General features: G+C 45.0%; 1 protein-coding gene and 1 pseudogene across 1 annotated transcript; one reads left to right on the plus strand and one right to left on the minus strand.

The window, feature by feature from the left end:
• Positions 1-518: 518 nt before the first annotated feature.
• On the minus strand, positions 519-915 carry LOC110331794 (annotated as a pseudogene).
• Positions 916-10,335: 9,420 nt separating this feature from the next.
• LOC110331853 (secretoglobin family 2B member 24-like) lies at positions 10,336-12,094 on the plus strand. The gene is made up of 3 exons (XM_021212720.1): positions 10,336-10,396; positions 10,858-11,039; positions 11,999-12,094. The coding sequence occupies exons 1-3, from the start codon at positions 10,336-10,338 to the stop codon at positions 12,092-12,094; spliced, it is 339 nt and encodes a 112-aa protein (XP_021068379.1).
• Positions 12,095-27,515: the final 15,421 nt, after the last annotated feature.

A 27,515-nucleotide genomic window follows, 5' to 3' on the forward strand; every position in this document is an offset into this window, starting at 1 on the left:
GCTGACAGGGCCCCATGTGAGCCTGTGGGCAGCTAGGACCCCACAAGGGAACTGAATCCAGTCTCATGATGATGTTATCCTTCAAATATATGCAGTTGAGACTAAGACTTATCACACCAACTCTAAGGACAAGAGGGGTTCACATTAATTTTACCCTTGAATGTCCCAGGCCTGGAGTCCGCACAGTGGTCTTGGAGGTGCAGGGAACAGGAAAAGAGATGAGTGTTTTGGGGCTGGAGTTGTAGTCTTGAAAGGTTAGGATAAAATACCCAGGCTGGAGAAGGATTCCAGGCCCAAAGATTGTGTAGCTAGACTCAGGAGGCTGTGTCAGGAAGGCTGATAGAGGCCAAACTCAGGCAGGGATCTAGTGTGGCTTGGCTGAGCTGAGCAGCCAGGCTCAGCTCAGGCAGCCTGAGAGTCCCTTCCTGCCCCATCCTCCTGACATCCTCAATCAGGTGTATAACATTGCTGGATTCACAGAGAAGCTTGAGTGGTGGGTAGGAACACAAGCCCCACCCCTAGCCAGGCACACAGAGACTCACAATGAAAGCAGTTGCATGTGCCTTGTCTTCCTCTGTCAATGTGCTATAGACACATTTCTTGATTTGTTTCAGTATTTTCCAGTATTTCAGGGTCATCTTTGTATTGTTTCACGTACTCAACATACTCTTCTGAGGTTCTGTAAAAAAAAAAAAAAGATGAACATCCTGCTTTATAGCTGGGCAAATGCCACAATCTGGAACACAAAGACAAGGTGAGCCCCCCTTGAAAGAGAGGCATCAGCACACCTCAGGGGATAGAGGGTGTGAGAGCCAGGAGTGCCCGAATCCCAGACACCCACACAGAATACCCACCTCCCCCTGAAGTCAGGAGCAGGGCAGCCCCAAGCAGCAAGAGAGCACCAGTGAGCTTCATGGTAATGGCGGCAGGTGCTCCTGCTCATCTTGGTCCCCTTTTATAACTGCCCTGGTCTGCCCACTGGGCAGGAAGGGGCCGTATCTGAGCCCCACCAGGTGCCTCCCAGGACATGACTTGGAACTTCTTGAGGCTGTGTACTTGTGTCATGGGGAGTTATTTATTTTGGCAATACCTTAAGATCTTAGTCAACAACCTGGTTCAGCCTGGTCTCATTAGTTGTGATCTTCTAAAGGTCACATGTCATGTGATAGTCAAAGGAAAAGATGACTAGGGTGAGAGTCAAATGGCCTCTCAATCAGACTACCAGAGTGAGGTTTGTGTTCCCCTGTCACATACTTGGGAGGCTGTGTCACTGTTTAGTTAAGAGCCTTACTCACAGTCTTTGTCTAGACAAGTCAGAGTTCAGACCACTGGCCATGTACCCCCTGACCTGTCTTTGTCCTGCCCCTATCTTCCATTTGCTTCATACCTTCAGTTGAACCAGTCTCTTCAACCCAAGCTTCTCCTGCTGTTGTAGGCATTCTTCAACTTGACCTTCTTATGGTGGCTTTTTTTTTTTTGAGACCTTGAGCTCACACAGGTCTTTGTGCCTCTCTCCCTTGTTTGTACTGGAATTAAAGGCAAGTACTACCACTTCTGCCTAAACTTGACCTCTTAAAGCCCTGGTTAAGGTTTTTTGCTTTGTTTGTTTGGTTAGTTGGTTTTTTGTTTTTGTTTTTGTTTAGAAGAGGATATTGCCAGATTGTTCTTGAGCTCATAACCCTCCTGAGAAAGGTGTGTGTGTGTGTGTGTGTGTGTGTGTGTGTGTGTGTGTGTGTGTGTTTATGTGCATGTGTTGTGATTTCAGCTTTCCTTCAGGCTGGTGGTAAGCACTGTGAAAATCTGTTACCAATGGCTAGGTATGGTGTCTCACACCTTTGATCCCAGCTCTTAGGAGGAAGTAGCTTCCTATCTCTGTGAGTAGAGGTCAGCCTGGTCAACACAGAGAATTTGAGGCCAGCCAAAATTACACAGGAAGAACTGTTAATAAACATCATTAGTGTGTTCATTAAGTTCACACTCCAAGTGCCTCCTGGTTATTTTCTCATAACTAAGCAAAGATATTTTAGTTTGGCGTGACCTGGCCCAATATCTGTCCACTGCCAGTCTTTGCATTGCTGCTCTAGTTACTCTGACTACTGGTCAAAAAGTCAGCATGATGGTCATTTTGAATATTTCACAACTACCCTGGAAAAACTAGAGTCCAATGTCAGCTGGTTTCCCCAGCTCCTGAAGGCTTAGCATCTGGCCATCTGTGACAGTGTATCTAGCTGAACTTTGCTGCCACAGAATTTCAGATGACCCTTCAATCATCTCTATCTGCAACAGAAAGTGAGCATCCCACACTGCATGGGGAAATAAGGGGTACTGTTGGGAAGGGTGATAAGAGGAGTGTGATGGCTGACCAGGCAGCAGTTTGAGCTGTGAAACAGACTAAGCACCTTGCTGCCCTGTGGTAGCTGAAGCATTTGACAGGGGAAAGGCAGGAGACAGTAGGGTCATGGAATGTAGAGAGGGCAGAGGCAGACTCTGAGGAAGGACAAAAGGGATTCAGAGGACAGGATCTTTAGGCTCTGTTTGCCAGGAGAGGTCTAGGGAGTGTACAGACTTTGAAGACTCCACTAGTGTCTAGAACCTTATCATGGCAGAGTGCCAGGGAGTCTTAGCTTCCTGTTCATGCTGTGGAAGATCTGCAGTATAGGTAGGCCTCAGGGTCCTATGCCTGTGTGAGGATTGCTCACCAGATGGTACCAACACTGCCTCTACCACATGCCAGCTGCTGTGGATGGTCTCTTGCTGCTGTGTATTCAAATGCTATGTACTGGACCCAGGATCTAGACTCTCTGTACCCTATGATTCTTTGGTAACCTGGTAAGCAAATTCTCACATATATCAAATGTTGCTTTGTAAACTCTGCTCATCTTAATCTCTGACTGGCTAAAAAAATGTGGCTGCCAGACAATACTGGAAAGAAGATGGGTATTCTGGCCTTTTTAAAAAAACTGAGCTGGGCATCATAGGTAGGGATCAGAAGGCAAGAGAAGAGAAGAGAGGAGGAGGAAGATGGAGAGAGGGGAAGGCTTCCTTGAGGTTTGATGGCTTAAGAGCATGTGACCAGGAGCAGTGGACCATGAGGACGGGTTGATGAAGCAGAAATAACCCTGGGTGACACTTAAGTTAAATAGTACAGAACCTGTCCAATTTAGGCTTACAGCTCTTCAAGTAATATACCAAGTCTTTGTGTCTTTTATAGAGGCTAGCTAAAATATATATTTCATTTACAGCCAGGTTCTGCTCACTGTTGCCAAACATGGAGGGCAAAGAAGGCTGGGAGAGCATCCCCCTACCCAAGTACAATGTCTATCTTTGTGATTTAAGGGGATCCCAGACAGGTAACTGGGGAACACCTGCCTCAGCTTCTCACAAGTGGGGATCACAGGTGGGAAGAATCATGTCTTCCCCTCATTTCTTTGGATTTGCCAGTCATTTGACTACTCTGTGTATCCCTGATCCTGGAATTTATCATTTAACTAGCAAGTTTGTTATTTGCAGAGTCTCTATACTAGGTATGACAGCATTTCTACATAAGTGTGAACCAAGGGAAAACCAGGGCTTTCATCTGCTGTGCCCTTAGTGTCTAAAATGCTGTCCCTTTACCTGCCTGGGAAATTTGTCACCTATGTCCTCAGACTGCATCAAAACCAACATGTGTGAGGGAAAGCCAGCTATGCTTTCCACATGTGTGAGACACACACCAAACACCCATGTTGAGCTTTGGTCTCTGGTATGACTGTGCTGAGCAGTGTATGGTGGGTTCTTAAGAAGGAGGGTGGAGCCTCTGCTCTCTGTCTTCCACAATTCCCTGTAGCCCTTCTGCTGTGCACCCTGTGTTCAGACAGCAGAAGGCCCTGGCTACCTGAGGTTGCTTTAGCTTGGACTTTTAAATACCAGACTATGAAGCAAATTAAGCTCTTTCCACATATGTTACCCAATCTTGGGTCTTTTGTCATAGCAACACAATACTTTACAACCCTGCAGTGCACATGGATCCCTTGTATGGAAGAACACACCCGGCCTCCACCATAGTGAAGACTCTGAACCCTTCTTCCTCTTCCCTAGCTCCTCTTGCCTTTTGGTGTTCTTTAGATGTCTGGAGGCTCAGGAGAACAAGGCCTTCCTCTCTCCCAGGGTCAACACACATAGGAGGTCTTCACAAATGCTGGTTAGACTGGTCAAAGGGCTATCCCACTTCTCTCAAGTCTATAAACAGGACCCTTCTTAAAGCATGCAACACCATCTTCCCACAAAACTCAGGCTTGACCTCACACTACTCCTCCCTCCAAGCTTATGTTATATAAGTGTTTTGTTTATGTAATTTGGCTAGTACTTAATTTTAAAAGTAAAGATTGTAAGTATTTTCATACGTCAGAATTAAGTAGTTTGTTGTAAAACGCACTTGAAGTCAATTTTTCTACGTCAACCAGTGGCAGAATGAAGTTTGCTGAAGACTTAAAGAGGCCAAAGCCTTTGACCTTTACTAGTTATCTGAGCCAAACTGGATTTACATCCTGTAACTCCGAGATCTAATTGTGTGCTTTCTGCTTAGTCCAATGTGCTCTGTTTCTATAACCTTGTTTGACCTGAGGGCTGAAGAGGCCTGTAAAATGTGCCCACTGGGGGTTTTCTCTTCTGTGCAGGGTTGGGAATGGAGATAAGGGCATAGTTTGGCTAAGCAAGTATCTACTGCCAGTTGACACTACAGTAATCTTAACTAAGACACATGGCAAACATATGTGCATAAGGTGTCCAGGGACAGACAATGAGGTGCCTTCAGTTGTTCTCTATCATATAGATGTGTATGTATATACACTGTTTGTGTGTATAAACATACATATATGTGGATATGTATGTACTTATTTGACATTTTGTTTAGTTTCCTTTTATGTGTTTGGGGATTGTGCCTGCATGAGTGTCTTGTGCAGTCATTTTTACTTTCTGGAGTTTCAGATGGTTTTTAACTGCCATGTTGTGTATGCTGGAAGTGATAATGGATCCTTTTTACAACTGAGACCATCTTATATTACTCCAGACAAGGCCTCTCACTGGAGCTTGCAAATTTTGCTAGATGGGATGGCCAGTGATCCGTGGGTGGGTTTTCTGGTGCTGGAGCTACCAGGGGGCACTTTGTACCTTGACTGTCCTCACAGCTCTTGAGGACTGAAAATCATGGACTCAAGTATGTGCATCCAGCTTCACTGACTGGCCTGTCCCCAAGCCCACCCTGCTCCCTTCTTGAGAACATGTACATCACAGTGACAGACTAAAGGGAGGTAAACTACCAGGAGAAACATCTAGATATCCTCAGGAATTCTTCTGTGAGATGTAAGAAAACTGACTTTCATCCATGTCCATTTATCTGCCATGCAACCACTCACACTAGTATGGGTTTATAAGTTATTTCACAATACAATCCAATATCATTCTATTTAGTTTATTGTTCAAATTGTTTTATATTCTTTCATTAGGACCTTGTTAATGCTTCCTCATGCCAGTTTCCACAGACATTTGTAGGTGTCTGTTCATGTGTTTGTGTGCTTGTGTGTGTGTATGGGCAGAGGTGCCAAAATGTGCATGTTTTATGTGTAAGTGTGAAGACAGATAACAATTTAGAGGAGTTAGTTCTCTTCTTCCCCTAGGTGAGTTCTGGGATTTGAACTCAGATCTTCAACTTCAATCACTGCACCTTTAATCACTGAGCTATATCAACAGCCTTGCACAACGTTATTTGAGACAAGGTCTCTTATTGAACCTAAAGCTCAGAAGGGATTAGATGTATATGTCTGTGTATGTCACCACTATCAGATCCTGGGGATCTGAACATAGGTCTTTGTGCTTGCATAATAAGAACTTTGCACCCTGAGCCATTGTGGAAAGGGAGCAGCCACAAGAGCCAAGAGGGCACCCTGGCTCATTGCCAAGCCCCGTGATCCCTACTTACCAAGAACCTGAGCCTGCGCACTTGAATGATCCTGTGCTGTCCGCCTGATGAGTCACTTGCCTGCATGCACAGCTCATGTTCAGAATGTGTTGACCGCTGATTGGATCCAGGAGAGGCAGGAGGGAGGAGATCAGAGGGTGGAGGGAAAAACAAAAGTGTAACTGGATGAGCCAGAGATAAAGAAGCAGCTACTTGTAACCTACCTTGGAGTTTGTGTGGTTCTTTCCCATCTCTGCCGGTTGGAGTTCAGGGTTGCGGCATCTGGTGGCTTGTACGGGGAAGAAAAGAAGAAAAGGCCAAGAAAGAAGCAGAAAAGAAAGAAAAAACAGAAGTCAGGCGGAAGGAACAGGAACCCGAAGAAATGCAAAGACAAGCTGAATTAGAAGCTGTTCAGTTGGCTAAGGAGAAAGAAGAGGAAGAAGTTAGAAAAAGAAAAGGCAGAAACTTCAGAACTCATGCAAGAGCTGGAACAAGAAAAAGGAGCTATGGGGGAGTTCCATGGTAAGTAAGATTTTATCTAGTGCTAGGAAGAGGCTCTCCGGTAGAGGGACAAAGTTAGGCTCCCAGTAGAGGGACGAAGTTAGGCTCCCGGTGTAGGGACATAGTTAGGCTCCTGGTGTACGGACAGAGTAGGAAAGTCTAGCCTCCAAAAGGGATGGAAAACCTCAGATACGAAGCCATGGGATCCGACGTTTCAAAAGTGAAAGTAAAAAATGTATTAGTGCGGCTTCTCAAATGAAGCGGAGTTAAATTAAAAAATGAAACTCTAGACAAATTCCTGGAAACAATAATTAAAGAGGCACCCTGGTTTCTAGAAGAGGGCTATGTGAAACCCTGATATTGGGAACGACTAGGTCAAGACTTGCAGGCAGTGGATTTGACTACCCTATTACTGTTGGGCACTCTAGCCATTTGGAATTTAGTCAAATTTTGCCTGACAGACAAAAGTGGAAAGTATACTGCTGAGATAGAAGAAGGAGTAGAAGCATTAGAGGAAGTAAAGGAGGTTATGTCTCAACATAGTGATCAGCAGAAAAAAAGGAGGCTAAAAGACAGGCGAGTACTGATGAGAGCACAGAGGGATCTTCAGATAGTGGAGATGAAGTAGCTAGCATAATGTCTAAGATGAGCTTTAAGCGAGGAAGACCGCCTGAGCCCTCGGCGCCTCCCTTACCCTCACCTCCTCCTTATACAGGGGATGAGGGGAGTGAGGGGAAATGCAGTCAACATGCTTCAGTGTGGCAAAATCTGCCTCATGAGGTTGGAGCCTTCCCAGTATTTCAAGACCAGCAAGGGCAGTGATATCATAAGCCATTAGAGTGGAAAACAATTAAAAAACTTAAAGAATCAGTAACTACTTATGGCTCTCAAGCTCCCTTTACTGTAACTCAAGTGGAAGGATTGCAGAGATTCTGTATGACTCCTTTTGATTGGCAGAATTTATGTAAGGCGGTCTTATCTGGAGGGGCCTTCTTAAGTTGGAAGGCTGCATACCTTGAATACGCTCTTGAACAGGCTGCTGTGAATGCCACCAATGGCCAGCCTGCTTGGAGTGTAGACATGCTCATGGGGCAAAGAAATTTTGTGAACAACCAGACAGGATATCCTCTACAAGTATATGAACAAATTAATAATTGTGCCCTCAAGGCATGGAGAATGCTTTCAGGGACAGGAGATCTGGGATCCAGCTTGTCTAAAGTTATACAAGGGGAGAAAGAATCTTTCTCTGATTTTTTTAGCCAGGATGGTTGAGACTGCAAGTAGAGTCTTCCCAGATGTGGATGCAGCCATGTCACTCGCCAAACAGTTAGCCTATGAACAAGCAAACAAGGCTTGCAGGGATGCCATATGACCCTACAAAAATAAGACAATGGATGTCTGGATAAGAGTGTGTAGAGATGTCATGGATACTCTTACTAATCAAGGGTTGGCTGCAGCTATTTTAACAGGCATACAAGCTGGTCAACAAGGTCAAGGAAACCAACCTACTGCTCAGAAGGCCCTAACTTTTCCTGTGGCCAGGCTGGGCATTTTAAAAGTGATTGTCCCAATCGCCCGCGGCCAACCAATGCAGCTACCGTGAGGCACCTGAAATTATGTCCACGATGTCGTAAAGGCAACAATTGGGAAAGGTACTGCCAATTCAAGTGGGATATAGATGGTCGTCCCCTTGAGCCAGTCCAGACAGGAACCAAGCCAAAAAATGGTCCACGGGGCCCTCTGCCCCAGGGCCCTCAAATATATGGAGCACTGCAGCAAACACCCACCCTGTGGCCCATCCTGCAACAAGTACCCAGATGCCCTCACATGAGGGCACCCCCAGAAGAGCTACAACAGGAAGTGCAGGATTGGACATCTGTGCCACCACCAGACTCATATTAACCCTGGCGATGGGGGTGTGTCTTAGTCAGGGTTTCCTGTGGGGGAAAACTTAGTGGAAATAACACAGAATAAGACACATGCTACACTACATTTATCTCAGCCATATTTATAATAGCCAGGAGCTGGAAAGAACCTAGAAGTCCCTCAATAGAGGAATGAAAACAGAAAATGTGGTACATTTACACAATGGAGTACTACTCAGTTATTAAAAACAATGACTTCATGAAATTCTTAGGCAAATGGATGGAATTAGAAAACATCATCCTGAGTAAGGTAATCCAATCACAAACTAACTGATGAACTAACATGGTATGAACTAACTGATAAATGGATATTAGCCCAGAAGTTCAGAATTCCCAAGATACAATTCACAAACCACATGAAAATCAAGAAGAAGAAAGTCCAAGTGTGGATACTTGGATCCTTCTTAGAAGGGGGAACAAAATACCCATGGAAGGAGTTACAGAAAACAATGTGTGGAGCAGATACTGAAAGAATGGCCATCCAGAGACTGCCCTACCTGGGGATCCATCCCCTATGCAATCACCAAATCCAGACATTTTTGTGGATGCCAATAAGTGCTTATTGACAGAAGCCAGTTATAGTTGTCTCCAGAGAGGCTTCACCAGTGCCTGATAAATACAGAGAGGAATTCTTGCAGCCTACTATTGGGCTGAGCACAGGGTCCCCAATGAACTATCTAGAGAAAGGATCCAAGGAGCTGAAAGTGCTAGCAGCACAATAAGAGGAACAACAAAATGAACTAACCAGTACCCCCAGAGCTGCCAGGGACTAAATCACCAACCAAAGTATATACATGGTGGTCCTCCTGGCTCTAGGTGCATATATAGCAGAGGATGGCCGAGTAGGTCATCAGTTGGAGGAGAGACCCTTGGTCCTGTGAAGGCTCTAAGACCCAGTGTAGAGTAATTCCAGGGCCAGGAAGCAGGTATGAGTGGGTTGTTGAGTAAGGGGAAGGGGGCAGGGATAGGGGGCTTTTGGAGGGGAAACCAGGAAACAGGCCAACATTTGAAATGTAAATAAAGTAAATAATAAAAAATTTAAAAAACAATAATTTGAGGGAAAATAGATTAACTATCACACTCTGCAAGCAGGGTGAGATAGAATTTAAAACCTTTCTGTCTTAAAAAACATGTACTACAACACCCAGCTGACAATCTTGTTTGTGCTAAAAATCTCTTCATTAGGGTAAGTAGGTTGATCTGAACTTGAGACAGTTAACACAGCACTGCCTGTGGCCTATGGAGCAGTGTAGTTTACAGGCAGGCAGTCCACAGTAGCCTGTGGGGTTGTGGACAACTTGTAGCTCATACAGGGGTGAATTCCTAACTCTACTGCTCACTGCTCTTACCACATGGGCTCTATTGTTTAAACCTCTTTGAGACACGGTTCCTGACAGAGATGAGGGGACAAGGTAAGAGGGAATACAGGAATGAGCTACCATGAAGTAAAGCAGAATTTGTGGTACCAACCCATGACCAGTCCCTGAGGATACCCACATGGCTAAAGAGCTGGGGACTACCCTGGCTGAGAGTCACTGAGACATAGATGGTGCCTCCATGTCCTCAGCCTTCCAATCAAATGTCTCAGCTGCTCGGATGATTGGAGCAAGGATTGGTGAGGAGTGTGACCAGGAAGCAGAGGTGACAACAGGAACAGGACCACAGGGCATTTGGCTCAGCACTTGTGCTGCTTACAAAGGTCAGCTCCAACTCTTTTGGCAAGGAACAAACAACTTCTCTCCAGAAAATGAGTACATCAGGCCATCTCAGGCTGTTTGTACTTCAGAGTGGGAGGGGCTCCCATACTCCTGCCTCTATGCAAGTAGGAAGGGAATACACAAATGCTAGGTTCTTGCCCCAAGGTATTTCAAGCTCTTGGAGGCAGGGTTGGTGGTGGGTGTGGCTGGGTTCAGGGCTATAATGGTTTATAGGGAAGAAGATCTGTACTGAGAAGTGCAGTTAGCACTCACCACCATGAAGGGGACACTTCTTCTGTTGGCCTTGCTGGTGATAGGAGAGCTGGGCTTCCAGACATGTGAGAGTGGAACCCTCATTCACCCCATCTCAGTCCCATGTAGATCTCTAAGTGGGCCATGAGACAGACCTAGGGGTCCTCAGGAGGCCACTGGCAAGGAGCTGCAGGAGACAGTTGATGCTTTTTGCTCCGGGTTACAACAGTTGGGGTGGGTAGGACAGGGAGACAGAAGTGGGATGGTGATGATACTCATGATGAAGGGACTGTAGATGAATCTTGAAATAGAGGCAAGTGTGCAGCATACATGAAGGTCAGATACCAGTCTGCCTACTCATGTATCTTTTTCTGCTAATAGTGTGTGTCTCATGGAAACCATGTTCTATCTGGGAGGCTGAGGCCTTTGGGAGGGAAGGAATATGAGAAAGGTCAGTGAAGGCATTTGAAGTATAGCAAGGAACATCAAACTTCTGTGTCTACCAGCCTGTTGTCTTTTAACAATGTTTTTCTGTCTGTGTTTGTAGCAGAAGCATGTGTTCCTTTCTTTGCTGGCTTTGCTGGTGTTATCTCAGGAAGCAGGACATGGTTGTATCACGAACTTAGAGCATTCAATGGTACTCCTGCGGAAAAGGCGGCCTATGAAAAAGTCCAGGACTGCTACAAAGAAGGAGGACTTAAAACCAAAGTACTGGAACCGCAGATTTTGGTAATGTCCTGCCTCTCTCTACTTCCCCACACAGCAAATATTGAAAGACTGTGTACAAATGATCAATGCAACCACTAATATGTATCAGGTGACAAGCTAACAAAAACTAAAACCCTTTCCCACCCTAGCACAATTCACTCTCACATGCTGGATAAACATAGGGTTCTCACTCGTAGTAGGAACAAGGGAGTCCTTGGTATGGCCTCTATGCCAGTATGGTAACTGTAGCTCTACTCTAAGATGCCTGAATCTTCTATCTACTGGCCAGTGTCTTCTTTGGAACCTCCCTTGAGTCTATTATTCCCTTGCCTCAGATGAATCTGAGCTACAGAAGGTCCCCTTCTACTGGCATCATCTGAGCTACAGATAAAAGCTCCCTCTATTTCTGAAATGTCACTCCAACCTCCAGGAGGGCCTGCAGCTTCCCACCACAGCTGCCACCTGATGTATCTTGTTTAAAGTATAAGTGGATGGCAGAGATGTATATTTTGAACAGTGCAGATCACATGCTATTTCCCAATGGACTTTAAGTTGAATATCAGGTCCTGCAAAACCACAGTGCTATTCAAAAAGGAATTTCTTCTAACATGCCCACACGGACATGTATTTTTAATATGACCACACAGCCAATATGCCTGGAGAGATGTGCTCAGGTATGGGAGACATCACCAAACTCACACTCAGCTATCTTGCCCCTCCCCAGACCTAGCACCCATCATGCCTTCCAGGACTTTGTCCCCTTCTTGCATGCCTGTCTATGACAGCTTTCAGGCTTCCTCCTGAAGGCTGTGGGTGGGCTCCAGGTCCCTTGAGGCAGAGTCTGTTGCTGGAGACCCGAATCACTGCAGGGGATTTTTTTCCTGTGGACAAGGAAAAATCTGGGTGGTTGGAAAGCCCTGCTGAGGTCCTGTACCTTGCCTGCAGCCACCTCTGTTCCTGTCTGCCCTTTTGTTTTCCAGATTGCTATACTCTCCACTCCAGAATGTCTGAAGTTCTATTCCAAAGAAGCTGTAAGCAAAATCGAGGGTGAATTTATCGAGCTACTCCAATATTAGAAGTTAATGGATTATAGGCAACCCATATTTGAAACATGTCTAATCTGAGTGCCATCTTGCTGATCTGTCCTCTTTCTCTCCTGAAGTTGGATTTCTGACACCTGTGCCCTCATCTTTTAGTCTCTTAGGATGATTCTAATAAATGCCTTCAGCTCTATTTTTTTGCCCCACCTCTATGAACAAGGTCTTCAGAGGATTTGGGAGATACTAAGAGAAATGTCTTGTGTGGTCACTCTGAGCTGGGTAACTGCCCCTGACTAGCCAGGTGATCCTGGGAGAGTCATTGTAGCCTTCTTTTTTGTTGATATATAGATCAGGCTGGCCTGGAACTCACAGAGATCCTTGTGAGTTCTGGGATTATAGATATGAGCCTCCACAATCAGTTTACTGCAGCTGTGTGAGACTGGAGACAGGGATTGTCTGAGGGCCAATAGCATGTAAGAAGCCACAAGCGTCACCAGGCTGACCAGACAGAAAGGACGTGCACAGACACTCACCTCATGTGTTGCCTCTGGGTTTTATCACAGGACTGTGGGCTCCTTGTTTCCAGTTGTAATAGGGTAGTAATTCAGGGATCACATGGGTGTGCTTCTCAGATTCTCTTGGTCTGCTACTGAGATTTGTCACAGCCTGGTTGACTTAGCAAGTATCAAGACAGCCAGCAATACATAAAGAGACTCTGCATCAAAAACAAACCAAGGGGCTGGAGAGATGGCTCAGCAATTAAGAGATGGCTGTTATTCCAGAGGTCCTGAGTTCAATTCCCAGCAACCACATGGTGGCTCACAACTAACTGTGATGCCCTCTTCTGGCGTGTCTGAAGTCAGGGACAGTGTACTCATTCATGAAATAAACAAATAAACCTTTAAAAGAAACCTAATGCTGAATAAGAATCATAACACTTCAATGGGGAAAGAGCAGATGCCCAAGGAAAGGGAAAAGAGTGAAGGGCTGGGAAGAAGGTTCAATGGGTAAAATGCTCCTGGGCATTATCCAGGACCTGAGTTTGACTTCCAGAACTCATGTAAAGCCAGACTTGTTAGCATGTGTCTATAGTTCTAGTGCTCCTGTCGAGAGATGGAAAGAGACAGGTGAATTCCAAGAAGTTTGTAGGCCAGCTGGCCTGACAGTCCACAATGTCAGAGTGCCAGAGACCTGTCTTAAAAAATGACTGAGGATTGTCGTCTGATCTCCTTGCACACACTGTGGTATGTGCATGTCCATTCACCCTCATACACTCAACCTTACAAAAGCAGTCACACAGCTAAAAGGGAGAGGAATGGCAAGTAGTGTAAATTAAAATGATGATCTCCATCAGTTATAAGGGACATATAGCATAATAGCACAACTCTAATTCTGTATAATAGTGGCAAAAATTGAGAAGACTCATTGAACAGAGCAAATGCTGGTGAGCAGGCTGAGGGACTGAAAGTCATACAAACAGGACATGTTGGTCAGCGTGTAAGACTGACAAGCATGGAGCCATTGCTCTGTTCATCTGTTTCCTGATGTGACATGACAATATCTAAGGCTTCCTAAGGAAGGGTGGCTGGTCCTTAAGAAGGTGAAATGGCCTCCCCAGAGACAAAGCTCTCACAGGCAAACCAATGACTCCTGAGCAAATAGACCATCTCCACCTTTTAACACCCAAGCCAGTATTTTTTCAAACACCACCCCAGGACCAGACATTATCCTGAATCCTAAACCTGTTGGAATTATTCAAAACAGTAAATCCTGGAAATGTTTGCTGTGCCCGTGGGATTTCCAAGCAAAAGGGGAGGCCTCCTCCTTGTGTTATTCTGTCTCTTGATCAACACTGGTCTCTCTTACATATCTCTGTTTGGCATGATATGTGTGCATTCTCTTAGGGCATGTAAGTATTATGGTCCTTCGTTGTCGATCTTCCTGTGACATCATGTCTAGAAGGTAAAGTCTCACATGTAGAAATGAAACATGCAGGACATTGATGCCTGGATACTGAGAAACAGAAGAGAGGAACTGGTGAATTCTCAGAGCAGCTTTATTTGCAGTGGTTCCATTGCAAATGAGGGAGTGATGGAAAGGAATGAGCCAGAGACATTTGATTAGCCCATGCTTATAAGTTATTTCTATGCCTGTGAAGTCAGCCAATTCAAGCCACATTAGATTATATTAAATGCAGATTTATTGGGAAGCACCTCTCAGGTGAGCTCACTTTACCCAAGGACTGAGGCCAGGGAAGTCACCATGGAGAGGGAGCAGGAGAGAAAGAGAGAAAGGGCTCTTGTTTGTAGAGAGAGAGAGAGAGAGAGAGAGAGAGAGAGAGAGAGAGAGAGAGAACAACAAGAAGAGAGAGTAGCAGGAAGGAGGAGGCCAAAATGCCTGGGTCATTTAGGGAGGAGCCTCTGAGGAAGGGCAGCCCAGCTGGGAAGTTTAGGGTTGGAGGGTAGGGCATACCAGGAAGGGATGCTGGGGAAACCTGGAGGACAGGTCTAATTTGATATGTAAAATATGCAACTCAGTACCTTGTCCTGGGGTCAGAATCCAAAAAACCAAAAGTCAGAGTTGGAAGGGCAAGACAACAAAAGTGCCTAGTGAGAAATGAAGGAAACGATTGAGTCATGGCCCCTGCCCTTGGAAAGAACACACTAGTGGGCCTCAGGGAGGTTCCTGGTACAAATCATAACCCAACCCTGACATGGAGCCACACTCACTCTTCTCTTGCAGGAGATAGTTCCCCAGAGTCACATCTGCACTGTCAGTCACCCATGCTTGTTCCTTCAGCTCCAGCTGGACAAGTATGTGATTCCTAGAAGGTACAAGACCTACTAAGAAGTCAATGCAGAACCACAAGGTCACCATCCCTCACCCCAACAGTGAATAGGACAAGACAGTAGTAATGACAAAAGAGCTTAAAAGGTTGGGGATGCAGCTCAATAATAGAATGTTGCCTAGGACATACTGAAGAAATAGAAAGATGGATAGCTTAATGGTTTCTGAAACCAGGCATGAGAAAAATATCAGTGGGAGGGGAATGGCAGCATGTGGCAGAACAATTCCAGGCTGTATTTCTGCCAGGATGAAGATTTGCCTGGTAGGATCTCTGGTTTGTGGGTAGACTCCTATCCTGCATCGTTCCTTGGCAGGCTTCTGAGTTCTAGGTTGAGAGGCTACAGTATGATAAAGGCAGGTGCTCAGGCAGCCCGAGACCCACAGCACTTATGCTGGAAAACAAAGAAGTCGGATCTAGGGATGACCCTGGGAAGCAGAATAGCTCCTGGAATAAAGGGAAAGAACTCAGCCCAGGAGGAAGGAGAAGCAAGGTGTGCTGCTAGGGCAGATCTAGAAGCATCACACCATGGTACTGAGTCTCTATCTCTCATCCATAAGCTTCTTGAAGTACACAGTCACACACTGAAAGGTCACACTGCCCTACAAGGAGGAAAAAAAAACCACTGTCATTCAGCAGACTCTCCACCCCTAGTCTATCCGAAATTTCTCAAAGCAGGTACCAGCCTCCACCCCTGCCTCCTTATTTCACAGAACAGTATGTGGATGCTGAGAGGCTGCCCTGCTCTTTCTTGTATTAGTCATCCTGTTGCCCATATCCAGGAATTCACACGAGCAGATATATGCCATCTTATGTGCTGGGGCTGGCCTGAAGGCCAAATTTCCCTCCTCACATTACACTTACTCCCAATCTGCTTCCCCTGTTCTCACACAGACCCTGGCTTGCTTTTTTCTCTTGGTCCTAGGAATATCAGTTTACACCCCTTCAAGAACATCACTCAGAAATCAACTCTCTTCTGTTTTTTCTCCTCCCATGCCATGACAACCCACGGTTCACAGCAAAGGCATCCTGAGTACTTGAAACATGTAGCAATGGAGGCCATCCTGTTCTGGCTCACAGTACTTGGGGAAGCTTTGCCTTCTTCTCAGCTTCAACCTCAGCCATCTATATGCACTTGTAGCAGGTACCTATGTCTTCTACAACTCTATTGTAAGGCTATCTGTTAATATCTCAACCATCAAAGCCTGTGGGCATGATAGTTTTTTGCACTCTATAAAGCTTGCCCTTGTGTTATTCAAGTGCTGATTTCTCTGCTCCCTTATCTGGTTGTAATCCAGACCTGGCATTGTAATGTTTATTCTAAGTATCTTCTGTTTCAATGTTGTATAAACATTGCTCCCCACTTATTCTCTGATTTGTTAATAAAAACTGATGCACCAATGGCTGGGCAGAAGAGAAAACAGGGCTGTACTTCCACTAGCCAGGGGAGAGGACAAGAGAAGAAAAAGAGAGAATTCAGCTGCCAGGATAAAGTCTTAAAGTGATATCATGGGAAAACTCCTGGAGCAGAGACAGTCAGATCAATATTAAAATGTCAGTATCTTGGGGGTTGTCATTGGGAGGTAGAGAGGTTAGCTTAGAGCACTAGAATTAGTGTCTACCCACTAATTTTGCTACAATGCTTTATTCAATAAATAGAATAGTCTCTGTTTCATTTATTGGGAAGCTAGCCAAGATAAACAAGAAACAGCTATTTTTAAAATTACATTAACAAAACCCCAGCTTCCTTGGTCCTGAAGTCTTCAGTAATTCTCTTATTTGTCCATGTGCTCATCTACCAGTCCAAGAGAAGATCTCCATGTCCCACCTAGGGTCACAACAACAATCTGGGGAATGTTCGTAAGTATAGGGTCCTGCCTCCCAGTCACCTGCTTCACAGTCACTGTCACATGCATCACAGACACCTACCTCACAGTCAGTGTCACCTGCCTCACAGTCACCTGCCTCACAGTCAGTGTCACCTGCCTGATGGTCCCCTGTCTCACTGTCACCTGTCTCACAGTTAGTCACCTGCATCATTGCCACCATACTTTACCATTGTTCTGATTTCATACCCAACCCAAGGCCAGTGTCTCTTGGTAGCCTTGGTCCCTTGCCAAACACAGTTCTAACCCATGAATATGACAAAACCTCATCTGTCTTTGTAACAGACATCTCAGTTTGAGAGATGTGTCCAGTGGTCCTACGTGGACTGCACCCTTCCTTGCTCTTAGCACCACTCCCACCATCCTCTGAATGTTTCCTATCCTAAGATTAACTAACTTCTATTTCTATCCACATACATATCACCAAAATCCCCAGTTGGGCTTCAGTTGGAATTTTGGTCCTGAATGTCTCCAGACTAGAGTTCAGACATACACTCAAGGGCTTCACACACACTTCTCTAGAACAACTCATTCAACCATGTTCCAAACCTACTTCTTAACATTCCTTCTAAAAATGATCCAACTGACCTGTCCACATCAGCAGACAGCATTTTCTTCTCTTCAGCAACAGAGATCAAAAGCCTCAAGTGACCTTGTGTCCTTTCTTTGCTTCTACCCACTTTGGACTCTCTGACTAGACCAACAGAAGATGTTCCTTTGCCCCATACGTGAAATCACAATGAAGATCCAGACAGAGCCCTGGACTTTGGCCTTCTCTGGCACTGTCCCAGAAGCTCTTGTCTTAGGCCTATCTTCTGCTCTCCACTCCTATGCCAGAGAATATGTGCTGTTACCACTCTGTTCACCTGTAACGGTGGGAATGGCTAATGTGTGTTTGTGAGAGAGGTGGGGAGGGAGAAGGAAAAAGTGAGAGAAACCTAAAGTAGCAGTGAGTGCTTTGAGAACATTCTTGGAAGACAGGCTTCACTGAGACAGATGATTTAATTGGGTGGAAACACAGATATTTAAACCTTTCGGGTGAGCAGAGCCTTCCAGCAGTTGGAGCCAAGGTGCTGGGAAAGCCTCATTTGTAGATGCTGTTGGGAATGATTTTATAGGGGAAAAGGAAGTCTAACCTGGCTTCTGGGCTATTTCACTTCCTCTGGAAGGGCAAAAGTGGGGTCCCAGATCTAAGCAGTCTAGGAGCTGCCATCCTACTCCTGCTCAACTCAGGACAAGATGTCCAGGGATTGGACATTCCTTGACCCCACTCATTCTCCAGGCTTGTCCCTCAGAACTCCAGAGTTCCTTTGGTTTCACAGATGTCCACTACACCCTGATTCTGAAGACCTTCCCTGCCAACTCAATAGCTTCCACAGTCACTGACACCCCCCAAAGAAAGGCTCAGCTCCTTAGCTGCCACTCTATTTCTGGATCCTGAATCTTAGCTCTCTGAACCAGCAAGACATGATACTTAACTGAAACAATTTCTTCCAGCTGTTGCACATCAGGATGTGTACATCAATTCAAGTGCCTCTAATACTTTCTACAGGACAGGCTACACTGGTAGTCAGATACTGAGATGTGTCCACACAACTGCTGTTCTGGATTGAGTATCTGTGTCTGATCAGACCATAAGTCTAATAGTCAGAGATAAAGGCAAGTTAGTCCTAGCCTAATTGCTAGTTCATATAAGGGTGAGATATATATGGCCAGGTAACATGAGACACACTCTGCTTATGTCTGCTTAGCTCCTGAGTGTCTCTGAAGTTACAGAAAATTGTAATGGAGTGACATTGTGAGAGAACCCACACTTGGTGCATGATACACGGTCACAGTGTGAACCACAGGAATGATTTTTTCAAAAAAAATTCTGTTTTTCATATGTTTTGGTGTGGCTCAGCCCTAGCACCCACCTTTAACCCAAGAGCTTTCTGTAAGCAAGAGCTAAATAAAGTCAACGATAGGTCAAGAGGCAGTAAGAGCAACCGTATGTCAGGGAGTGAACATAAAAAAAATCCCAGGAAAGAGGAAGGAGTGTCTATGAGTTGAAGGGGATTTATGAGAGCATGGGGAAGGAGATGGTGAGTTTTCCTTCTGGGACATCAGTGGAATAGGAAGGTCAGCTGGGTGCTTTCTCTGCCTCTCTGAACTAGACAGGTTTTCACCATAGTGTCTGGCTCTGGAGTCAGAAAGGCTGGTATCATTTTAAAATTCTGTGGTAGGACAGAGATTGTGAGAGGACCAGGCTCAGGTGGGAGGCAACAAAAGCCTTCATTTACCTCCATCCCTGTGCTGCAGCACACTTGCCTAACTCCTGTTCTTTACATATATATCCATACATATGTGGACAAAACATGTACATTCATATACCCATAAAAAATCTCATGCATAGAATAATAATATTGAGTATTTATTGCATAATAATTTATTGAGTATTTTTGCATTGATATTCATAAGGGAAATTGGTCTGAAGTTCTCTTTCTTTGTTGGATCTTTGTGTGGCTNAGGTATCAGAGTAATTGTGGCTTCATATAATGAATTGGGTAGAGTACCTTCTGTTCCTATTTAGTGAAATACTTTGAGGAGAGTTGGAATTAAGTCTTCTTTGATAGTCTGATAGAATTCTGCACTTAACCCATCTGATCCTGGGCTTTTTTTGGTTGGAAGACTATTGATGACAGCTTCTATTTCTTTAGGTGATATAGGACTGTTTAGGTCATTAATCTGATCCTGATTTAACTTTGGTACCTGGTATCTGTCTAGGAATTTGTCCATTTCATCCAGGTTTTCCAGTTTTGTTGAGTATAGCCTTTTGTAGTAGGATCTGATGATGTTTTGGATCTGCTTGTGGACGTTGTACATCGTGGTGCGCACTAGGCTCCGCACCACGATGTACAACGTCCACAAGCAGAGAATTCTGCACTTAACCCATCTGATCCTGGGCTTTTTTTGGTTGGAAGACTATTGATGACAGCTTCTATTTCTTTAGGTGATATAGGACTGTTTAGGTCATTAATCTGATCCTGATTTAACTTTGGTACCTGGTATCTGTCTAGGAATTTGTCCATTTCATCCAGGTTTTCCAGTTTTTCTGAGCATAGCCTTTTGTAGTAGGATCTGATGATGTTTTGGATTTCCTCCTGCTTGTGGACGTTGTACATCGTGGTGCGGAGCCTAGTGCGCACCACGATGTACAACTCCACAAGCAGTATGCTGTTTTTGAAGATCAGCCTTAGTCCGTGGTGATCTGATAGAATGCATGAGATAATTTCAATATTTTTGTATCTATGGAGGCCTGTTTTGTGACCAATTATACGGTCAATTTTGGAGGAGGTACCATGTGGGTCTAAGATGAAAGGATGGACTATCCAGAGACTACCCCATCCAGGAATCCATCCCATCATCAGCCACCAAACCCAGATTCTAATGCACATGCCAGCAAGATTCTGCTGAAGGGACCCTGATATAGCGGCCTCTCGTGAGGCTATGCCAGTGCCTGGCAAACACAGAAGTGGATGCTCACAGTCAGCTATTGGATGGAGCACAGGGCCTCCAATGGAGGAGCTTGAAAAGTTACCCAAGGAGCTGAAGGGGGATGCAACCCTGTAGGTGGAACAACAATATGAACTAACCAGTACTCCCTGAGCTTATGTCTCCAGCTGGATATGTAGCAGAAGATGGCCTAATTGACCATCATTGGGAAGAGAGGCCCCTTGGTCTTGCAAACTTTATATGACCCAGCACAGGGGAAGGCCAGGGCCAAGAAGTGGGAGTGGGTGGNTAGGGGNGCAGGGGCGGGGGCAGGGTATGGGGAACTTTCAGGATAGCATTTGAAATGTAAATAAAGAAAATATCAAATAAAAAACCACAAAAAATTAAAAGTAAAGCTTATGAAAACCTTTCCACAGTGGAGCCCCCTCTCACACTCAACTCCAAGTCCTTTTTCTGTCTGAGCAAACTCTTGGGACATTTTCTAATCCTGTCTAGGAAGGAGTCTCCTCAGCTCATCATGATGGCACCAGCACCCTCAGACTCAAAGTATCCTTGCTCAACTGCTCAGTTTCCCATCTCTCTTAAATGAATCTTCAAGCCTGTCCACATGCAGGTCTATTGCTGCAGAGAAAACTTCTTGGGACCTCCTGGCACTTGGAAAGAGAAACAGAAACAGAAATTTACTCATGGAAGGCTCCTGTGTCCTGATCATCCTGGTAGAGCTGAAAAGAACCAGACAGGCAAGGCTCTGACTTTGGATGTGCACTTGGCTGCACTCAAATGCTGTCTCGGGCCACAGCTGCATCCTAGTCAGTGTGTCCATGTGGCCATCTGTGGGGCATTGGGCTATGTAAAGACAGTCTGGTTTCCAGTTGAGGCTAGATGTTGAACCCCAGGACCTAGTGATGACAATTCACCTACATGGGATGGAAGGAGTTCTCTCATGTCTCCTAGATTCAAGGCTCCTGTCTAAGTTACTGCCCCCTCAGCCCCCACAAAAGAAGCATGGTTAGCAGTCATCTAGGCAATGTCCCAAGATTGTGACCTTCAGGCTAGACTCCTCCCCAGTTACCTAGCAACATTAAAAACCATAAGAGGAACTATTTGGCCCCACCTTGCTCTCTTCTCACTTCTCTTATTCTCTTGCTCTTACTCCTCTCCTCTCTCCTTTCCTCTCTCCTCTTAATCTCTTCCTCTCTCTCCCTCTTACTCTCTAGCCGTTCTTTTCTCTCTCTCCTTTTCCCTTTCTCTCCTTTTAGCCACGTACAGTCTCTTTCTCTCTTTTACCTTCCCTCCTTTCTCCCTTCCTTTCTATATTTAATATATATTTACCTATTTATATATATATTTATTATTTAGAGCTTTATGCTCTAAAACCATAGATGGTCTTTGTTCATCTGCACTTACTCTCACCTTCATGGGAACCTCTCCCCTATGCCCTTTCTCCCATAAACCCAGGGCGACAGGGACTTGCCCCAGGGCTCCTGGTTTCAGGGTCTGCCCCTTGTCCACCCCCCATCAAGTGGGGTCAGTGACTTAGATGCTCACCAGTGGCCAATTGCAAAGCATCTGGCAGCCCTCCCCCATCTGCCTGCCCAGAGCATAGGAGGAAATCTTGCCAGACATGGGCTATTCCTCTCCCCCTCCTTCCCCAACCCCCTTTAGTTCCCACAGCCACTACCTGCAATCCTGGGCCTGAGAAATGTAATGCCAGGTTTTGGCCAAGCAGAAGCAGCACTGGCTAGTCCTGTGTTACCAATGCAGTGTCCTACTGAGTCCTGAGGAAAATGCTCTCCTTGATTTTCTGAGTTCCTTAACCCACTGCAGTAGCTCAAACTCAGGCTCTTCAAATCCTGTACATACAAAGCTCCTGCCTGAAAAATGTAGACCTCTTAAAGTTCAAGGCCAGCCTGGTCTACACTGTCTATTCCAGAACAGCCAGAACTACTGTTGTATAACAATTTTCTCCAAGATTGAACTATTACATTCTGCAGGAAGTTCCTTAAACAGGAAGTCTAACAACTCAAAATAACTCTAGGAAGTCCCTGAAACAGTCAGTATACCTAAGCAAGCAAGAAAAGCTGGAGTCCAATGGCTGAGCTACCTGCATGCTGTAAGGTATGTTCCAGGTTTCCCAGCTTTTTGGCAAATCTGGGGGCTGGGGTGGGCCTTGTTGGTGCAGCTGTCTTTGAGTCAGATCTGCTCTTGCAATTAACTCCAACTCCTGTAAGTAACTCCAATAAAACTCATGGAATCACCAAGTTGGATTTCCATGCTTTGGTCTGTCATAGGTTCCCTATTTGAGGTGAATATTCATTGTGTGCTGCTTCTCCCCAGGAAAGGTTTTGTGACACACCAACTATATAGTGAGATTTCTGACTCAATAAATTAAATAAATAAATAAATGAGATCTCAAAGAGACAGTTTGCATATCCATGTTCATAGCAGAACTGTTCATAGGCACAAAAATATAGTGATAATTTAACCTAACAATCTTGCAGAGGACAGGGGTTCTGTTACCAGTACTCACAAGGCAGCTCACAGGCACACTGTTCACACACATACATACATACAGGAAAACAAATACAAAAGACTGAATATGAATGAATCTCTTTTAAAAAATGGAGAAAGAAGTGTTGCCTGCCACTCACAGGGCATTGGGCTAAGTGCAATGAATCAGCTGGAGACTTGGCTTGTTCAGCTCTTGTGAGTGAGATCACTGTGCATCGGACACCTGACAGAGATAGCCAGGAGGGGGAAATGTTCATCTGGCCTCAGCCTCTGAAAGTGTCAGTCCAACATAGCAATGGATGGCATGGTGGGATGGCAGTTATGGTGATGGTAGATCAGGAAGCAAAAAAGGGCATGTTGATACTTTTTTGTTCTCTCACTTTTCCCCTTCAGGCTCCTAACCTACAGGATGGTGTTTCCTACTGTATGATGGGCCTTCTGTGCCTCAGCTAATCCTCTTTGAAAATGTCATTGCAGATGCATTCAGAATTGTGCCTCCTCCTAAGTGACTCTAAATCTAGTCAAGTTCACACATGAAGTCCAGCCATCAGGCATGGAGGAGGCACTGAGTTGCTAAGAGACTTAAACTTCCACTGAGCAAAAAAAAAAGTCTCTAGAGGTCTGGAAAGTTGTCTCCATTGTTCAGAGCACTGTATGCTCTCTCAGAAGACTCAGGATTGATTCCTAGCACCACAGAGTATCTAACTCAGTTCCTGGGGACCTGACACCCTATTCTGATCTCCATGGGATTCATGCACTCATGTGACTTACAGACACACATGCAGGCAAAGTATAGCTATATACACAAAATAAAAAATTTTAAAAGGTGTCTAGGGGCCACATTAATCACAGCAGAAGCAGGAGGATATCCTTGAACATGGGAGACAGCTCACAGAAGCTGGGGACCCGGAGCACACTGCACAACCTTTTGTCTTTGGTGCAAACATCCTGCTTCTCACATTTCAGTTAGTTAGCAGGAAGAAAAACTGCAGAAGCCAGAAAACATTCAGGGACTTTCCAGAAATTATGGATCAGGCCTTTGATGGATTAGCTCTTAGTTCCTGTTTTGGTGGGTGCTGGGGCCCATGTGCTGGGTTTGAAGGTCAAAATGGTGTCTCTAACATGGTTTGTGTTGTCCTGTGGTCTGAGACTTGTTACAATGGATTCTAGGAACCCAACTTAGATCCTCTACAAGGGCACTACATGTTCTTTTGCTGTTGTTGTTGTTGTTTTCAAGTTATGTTTTTTTCTGTGTAGCCCTGGCTGTCCTGGAACTCACTCTGTAGATCAGGATACCCTCAATCTCAAGAGCTCTGCCTGCTTCTGCCTCCCAAGTGCTATGATTAAAGGAGTGTGCCACCATTGCCCAGTGAATAATGGGTCTCTGAAAAAGGGAACCCCTTAGATTGCTGTGGGTGACAGAATGGAGTTTTGCCTTTGTCTCTGTCAAAACATGGGACTTCATGTACTCTCTCCACTGTATAGGACATTGCAGACAGAGACTTTCCTCTGACTTCAGTGTGCCCCTACATTGTATGACATCCATGGGCTCTGTGATCCTGGTCTAGAAAGAAACCATCTGCTTCAAAGTCACTTTCAGAATCAAACTATGAATTCTCCAGGACTTGCATGCAAGAACTTGCTCAGATTTTGGTAAGAGATGCAAACAATGGGTAAATGTTAACTCTGATCTTTGTGCACATACCAATCCTTGCTACAGTCCAACGGCCTCTGAGCCACTTCTGGCACAGTCACAGTTCTGTAACTACCACACAAACATGGAGTTAAAGGCTCAAGAACACTCAACCCTCCTTCCTTAATATGTCCTGCCACTCTGGAGTCAGTCAAGGACTCCAGCTTTTTTCATTCCCCTTTCCCACCCACCACTGGACTACTATATGCTTGGTCCAGGGAGTTGCACTCTTAGGAGGTATAGCCTTGTTGGAGGAAGTGTGTAACTGTGAGGCTGGGCTTTGAGACCCTCCTTCTAGTTTCCTGCTAATCAGTCCTGTCCCAGCTGCCCTCAGATCAAGATGTAGAATGCTCACCTCCTTCTCCAGCATCATGTATGCCTGCACACTGCCATACTTCCCACTATGATAATGGACTGAACCTCTGAACCTGTAAGCCAGCCCCAGTTAAATGCTTTCCTTTAGAGAAGTTGCCTCTGTTGTGGTATCTGTTCACAGCAGTAAAACACAAACTAAGACAGAAATATGTACTGGGAGTAGTGTATTGCTGTGATAGGCCTGCCAATGATTTTGTTTGGAGGAATGTGGATTTTGGTTCTTTGGATTTGGAAAGCCATAGAATGCTTTGAGTGGAACTTAATGGGCCATCCTATTAGGAATATGGAAGGCATTAGAGCTGAGGGTGATTTGACCTGTAAAGATCTTTCTTATGATGTGTTGGTGAAGAATGTTGCTTCTTTTTGCCCTTGACTAAAGAGGCTGCCTGAGGCTAACATAAGTAGATTTAAATTAATTGTATTGACAAAGGAAGTCTCAAAAAAGCCCAGCATAGACTTTTTCCTCTGGTTTACTCTCATGAAGAGTATTTTGATCAAGAATAGCAAGCTTAGAAAGAAAAAATGCAAAACAATGGTTCAAAGAGAAAAGAGGCACCAGGAAGTGTTAAATCCTGTGTTTAATGATATGAAATGAAATGAAATTAAGTTGTGGTGATATCAGGGAAAGGTCCCCACCCAGCTAAACTTATGCGTTTACAGTTGTACAAGGGGGATTTATATCATGTTAGGCCTTATTATGACTTAGTTATTGTTTTCATTTGGACATAAGGAGACATGATTGTATGCCATCTACTTGAAGTGGAAACTTTAAGCAATCTTTGGAAAGTCAATTGTGTCAGATGGTGTTTTTCTGGGGCAAAATTATAAAGGAGTGTTTTCCTGAAGTGGACAGGGGTGAAAGATTAAGGCAGACTCATGAAGGAACATTTAGCTAAAGCAGATATAGGAGAAAAGATGTTTTACTAAAGCAAGCACATGAAAGGGAATGTAATAAAGGATTTGTTGATAACCACAGGCATGTATTGGTCCACCCTACATTGTGTAGTTGGGCTGCATTTTTCAGGATTCCATAGAGAGAAATGCACCAAAAAAACTTCTGGTGATGTGCTGCTTCTGACAGTTTCTTGCCACTTTCATGAACTCTGGCTGACTGGCAGAGTAATGTCAGCTGAGACAGATGCACATGCAGAGGCAAGACCTGTGGAGGAGATGTGGTGTTTGGAGGGAATTTAAGTAGGACTCAATGGACAGTGATGGGTGCTGAGCTTGGCTTGCTTATTGAGCTAATTGTGCAACTCTTGTTGGTCTCATGTCTTCACTGAGAGAGGCTTAGCTGAGACCTTCTCCTGGTATTTCTCCTGGTCCCTCCTGCTGACTTGAGCCACAGATGAGGGTGTGGCTGTCTTTGCTAGGTTGTGCCATCACTGATTATTTGTGTTCGTATCCTGATTCTACTGAACTGGACTGCTGGTGTATTCATGAAATGTTTGCGCATGGAGCAAGCTGCTACTGCTGACCTGTGAGCCAAACTGCCAATTTCCAGACAACACAGGTGGGAGTTTTTCCAAAGAACCATTTCTAAACAGGTCCATCCCCCCCCCCACTCCCCATATCATTTTTTCCACTACCCTTGGCGGGTTGTTGGCTAAAAGAGAAGTTAAAGTGTTTAAGAACTATCATAAAAATAAGGTTTTAAAAAATTAAAGTTGCAATGAACTGTGACAGCTATGCTTGGTTTTTCAACTTGATTAAGATCAATAATGAAGCCCTTTCTTCTCCTCTTCTTACTCCCTTCCTCTTCCCCCTCTGTTATTTCTCTCCCCATTCCCCTCCTCCTCTCTCCCTCCACATATTCATTCTCTCTCTCTCTCTCTCTCTCTCTCTCTCTCTCTCTCTCTCTCTCACACACACACACACACACACACCCTTTAAATTCCTTAATAATGATTAGAAAAATGAAGAAAGCAACAGCTAACAGTCTTTACAGCTAACAACTAGTGACAGCTAGCAGTTCCTACCAGTCTCTCCCTTTCTGTGCTTCTCTGCCCTTATGGCTTTGTTTCCATTTGCCTGCCTGTCTACGTGTTCACTCCTCTGCCTCTACCCCTTCTCCAGGCCCTCACTTCCCTCACTTCCCCTGAATAAACTCCCTTTATACCAGATCTGTGCATGGCATGATTTCTCAGGGGGCCCTTGGCATGGGCCCATCAGGCACCCCACCCACCCAACTCCCTGCCAATTATATTTCATAACACTAACTACATGGTATATGAATGTGTTTCCATGAGCAAGTCTGCTGTGAGTGAGAAATAACCACCATGGCCCAAGTTTTTAGAAAAAAAAAGTATATTCTTTTAACGAAAATGCAAACATCCTCCAGTAGGGAAAAAACTTAATTTAAGTCAAATCATACACTTTGGTAGTGGAGCCTGACACAGTGCACACAGATGTTCCCTGGCAGGGTCTGTAGGGAGCCCCCAAATTTGTCCCATCCCCCTCTGCTCCTGGGTCTTCTGAGGCTGCAGATGCTGGAAAAGCATCCCAAGCCATGTGTGGGAACTTAAAGGGCAGGGGAAGGATAGGAAGGGAGGACAACCTGCGTCCAGCCAGAGTTCCTTCTATGCTCTAGGCAGGCAGAATCAGGAGGGCTGTCAGATGGTTTCCACTTGGCCCTGATGGGCATCTAAGCCA

Source organism: Mus pahari, chromosome 1 (genome assembly GCF_900095145.1).
Source record: "Mus pahari chromosome 1, PAHARI_EIJ_v1.1, whole genome shotgun sequence".
Classification (NCBI taxonomy): domain Eukaryota; kingdom Metazoa; phylum Chordata; class Mammalia; order Rodentia; family Muridae; genus Mus; species Mus pahari.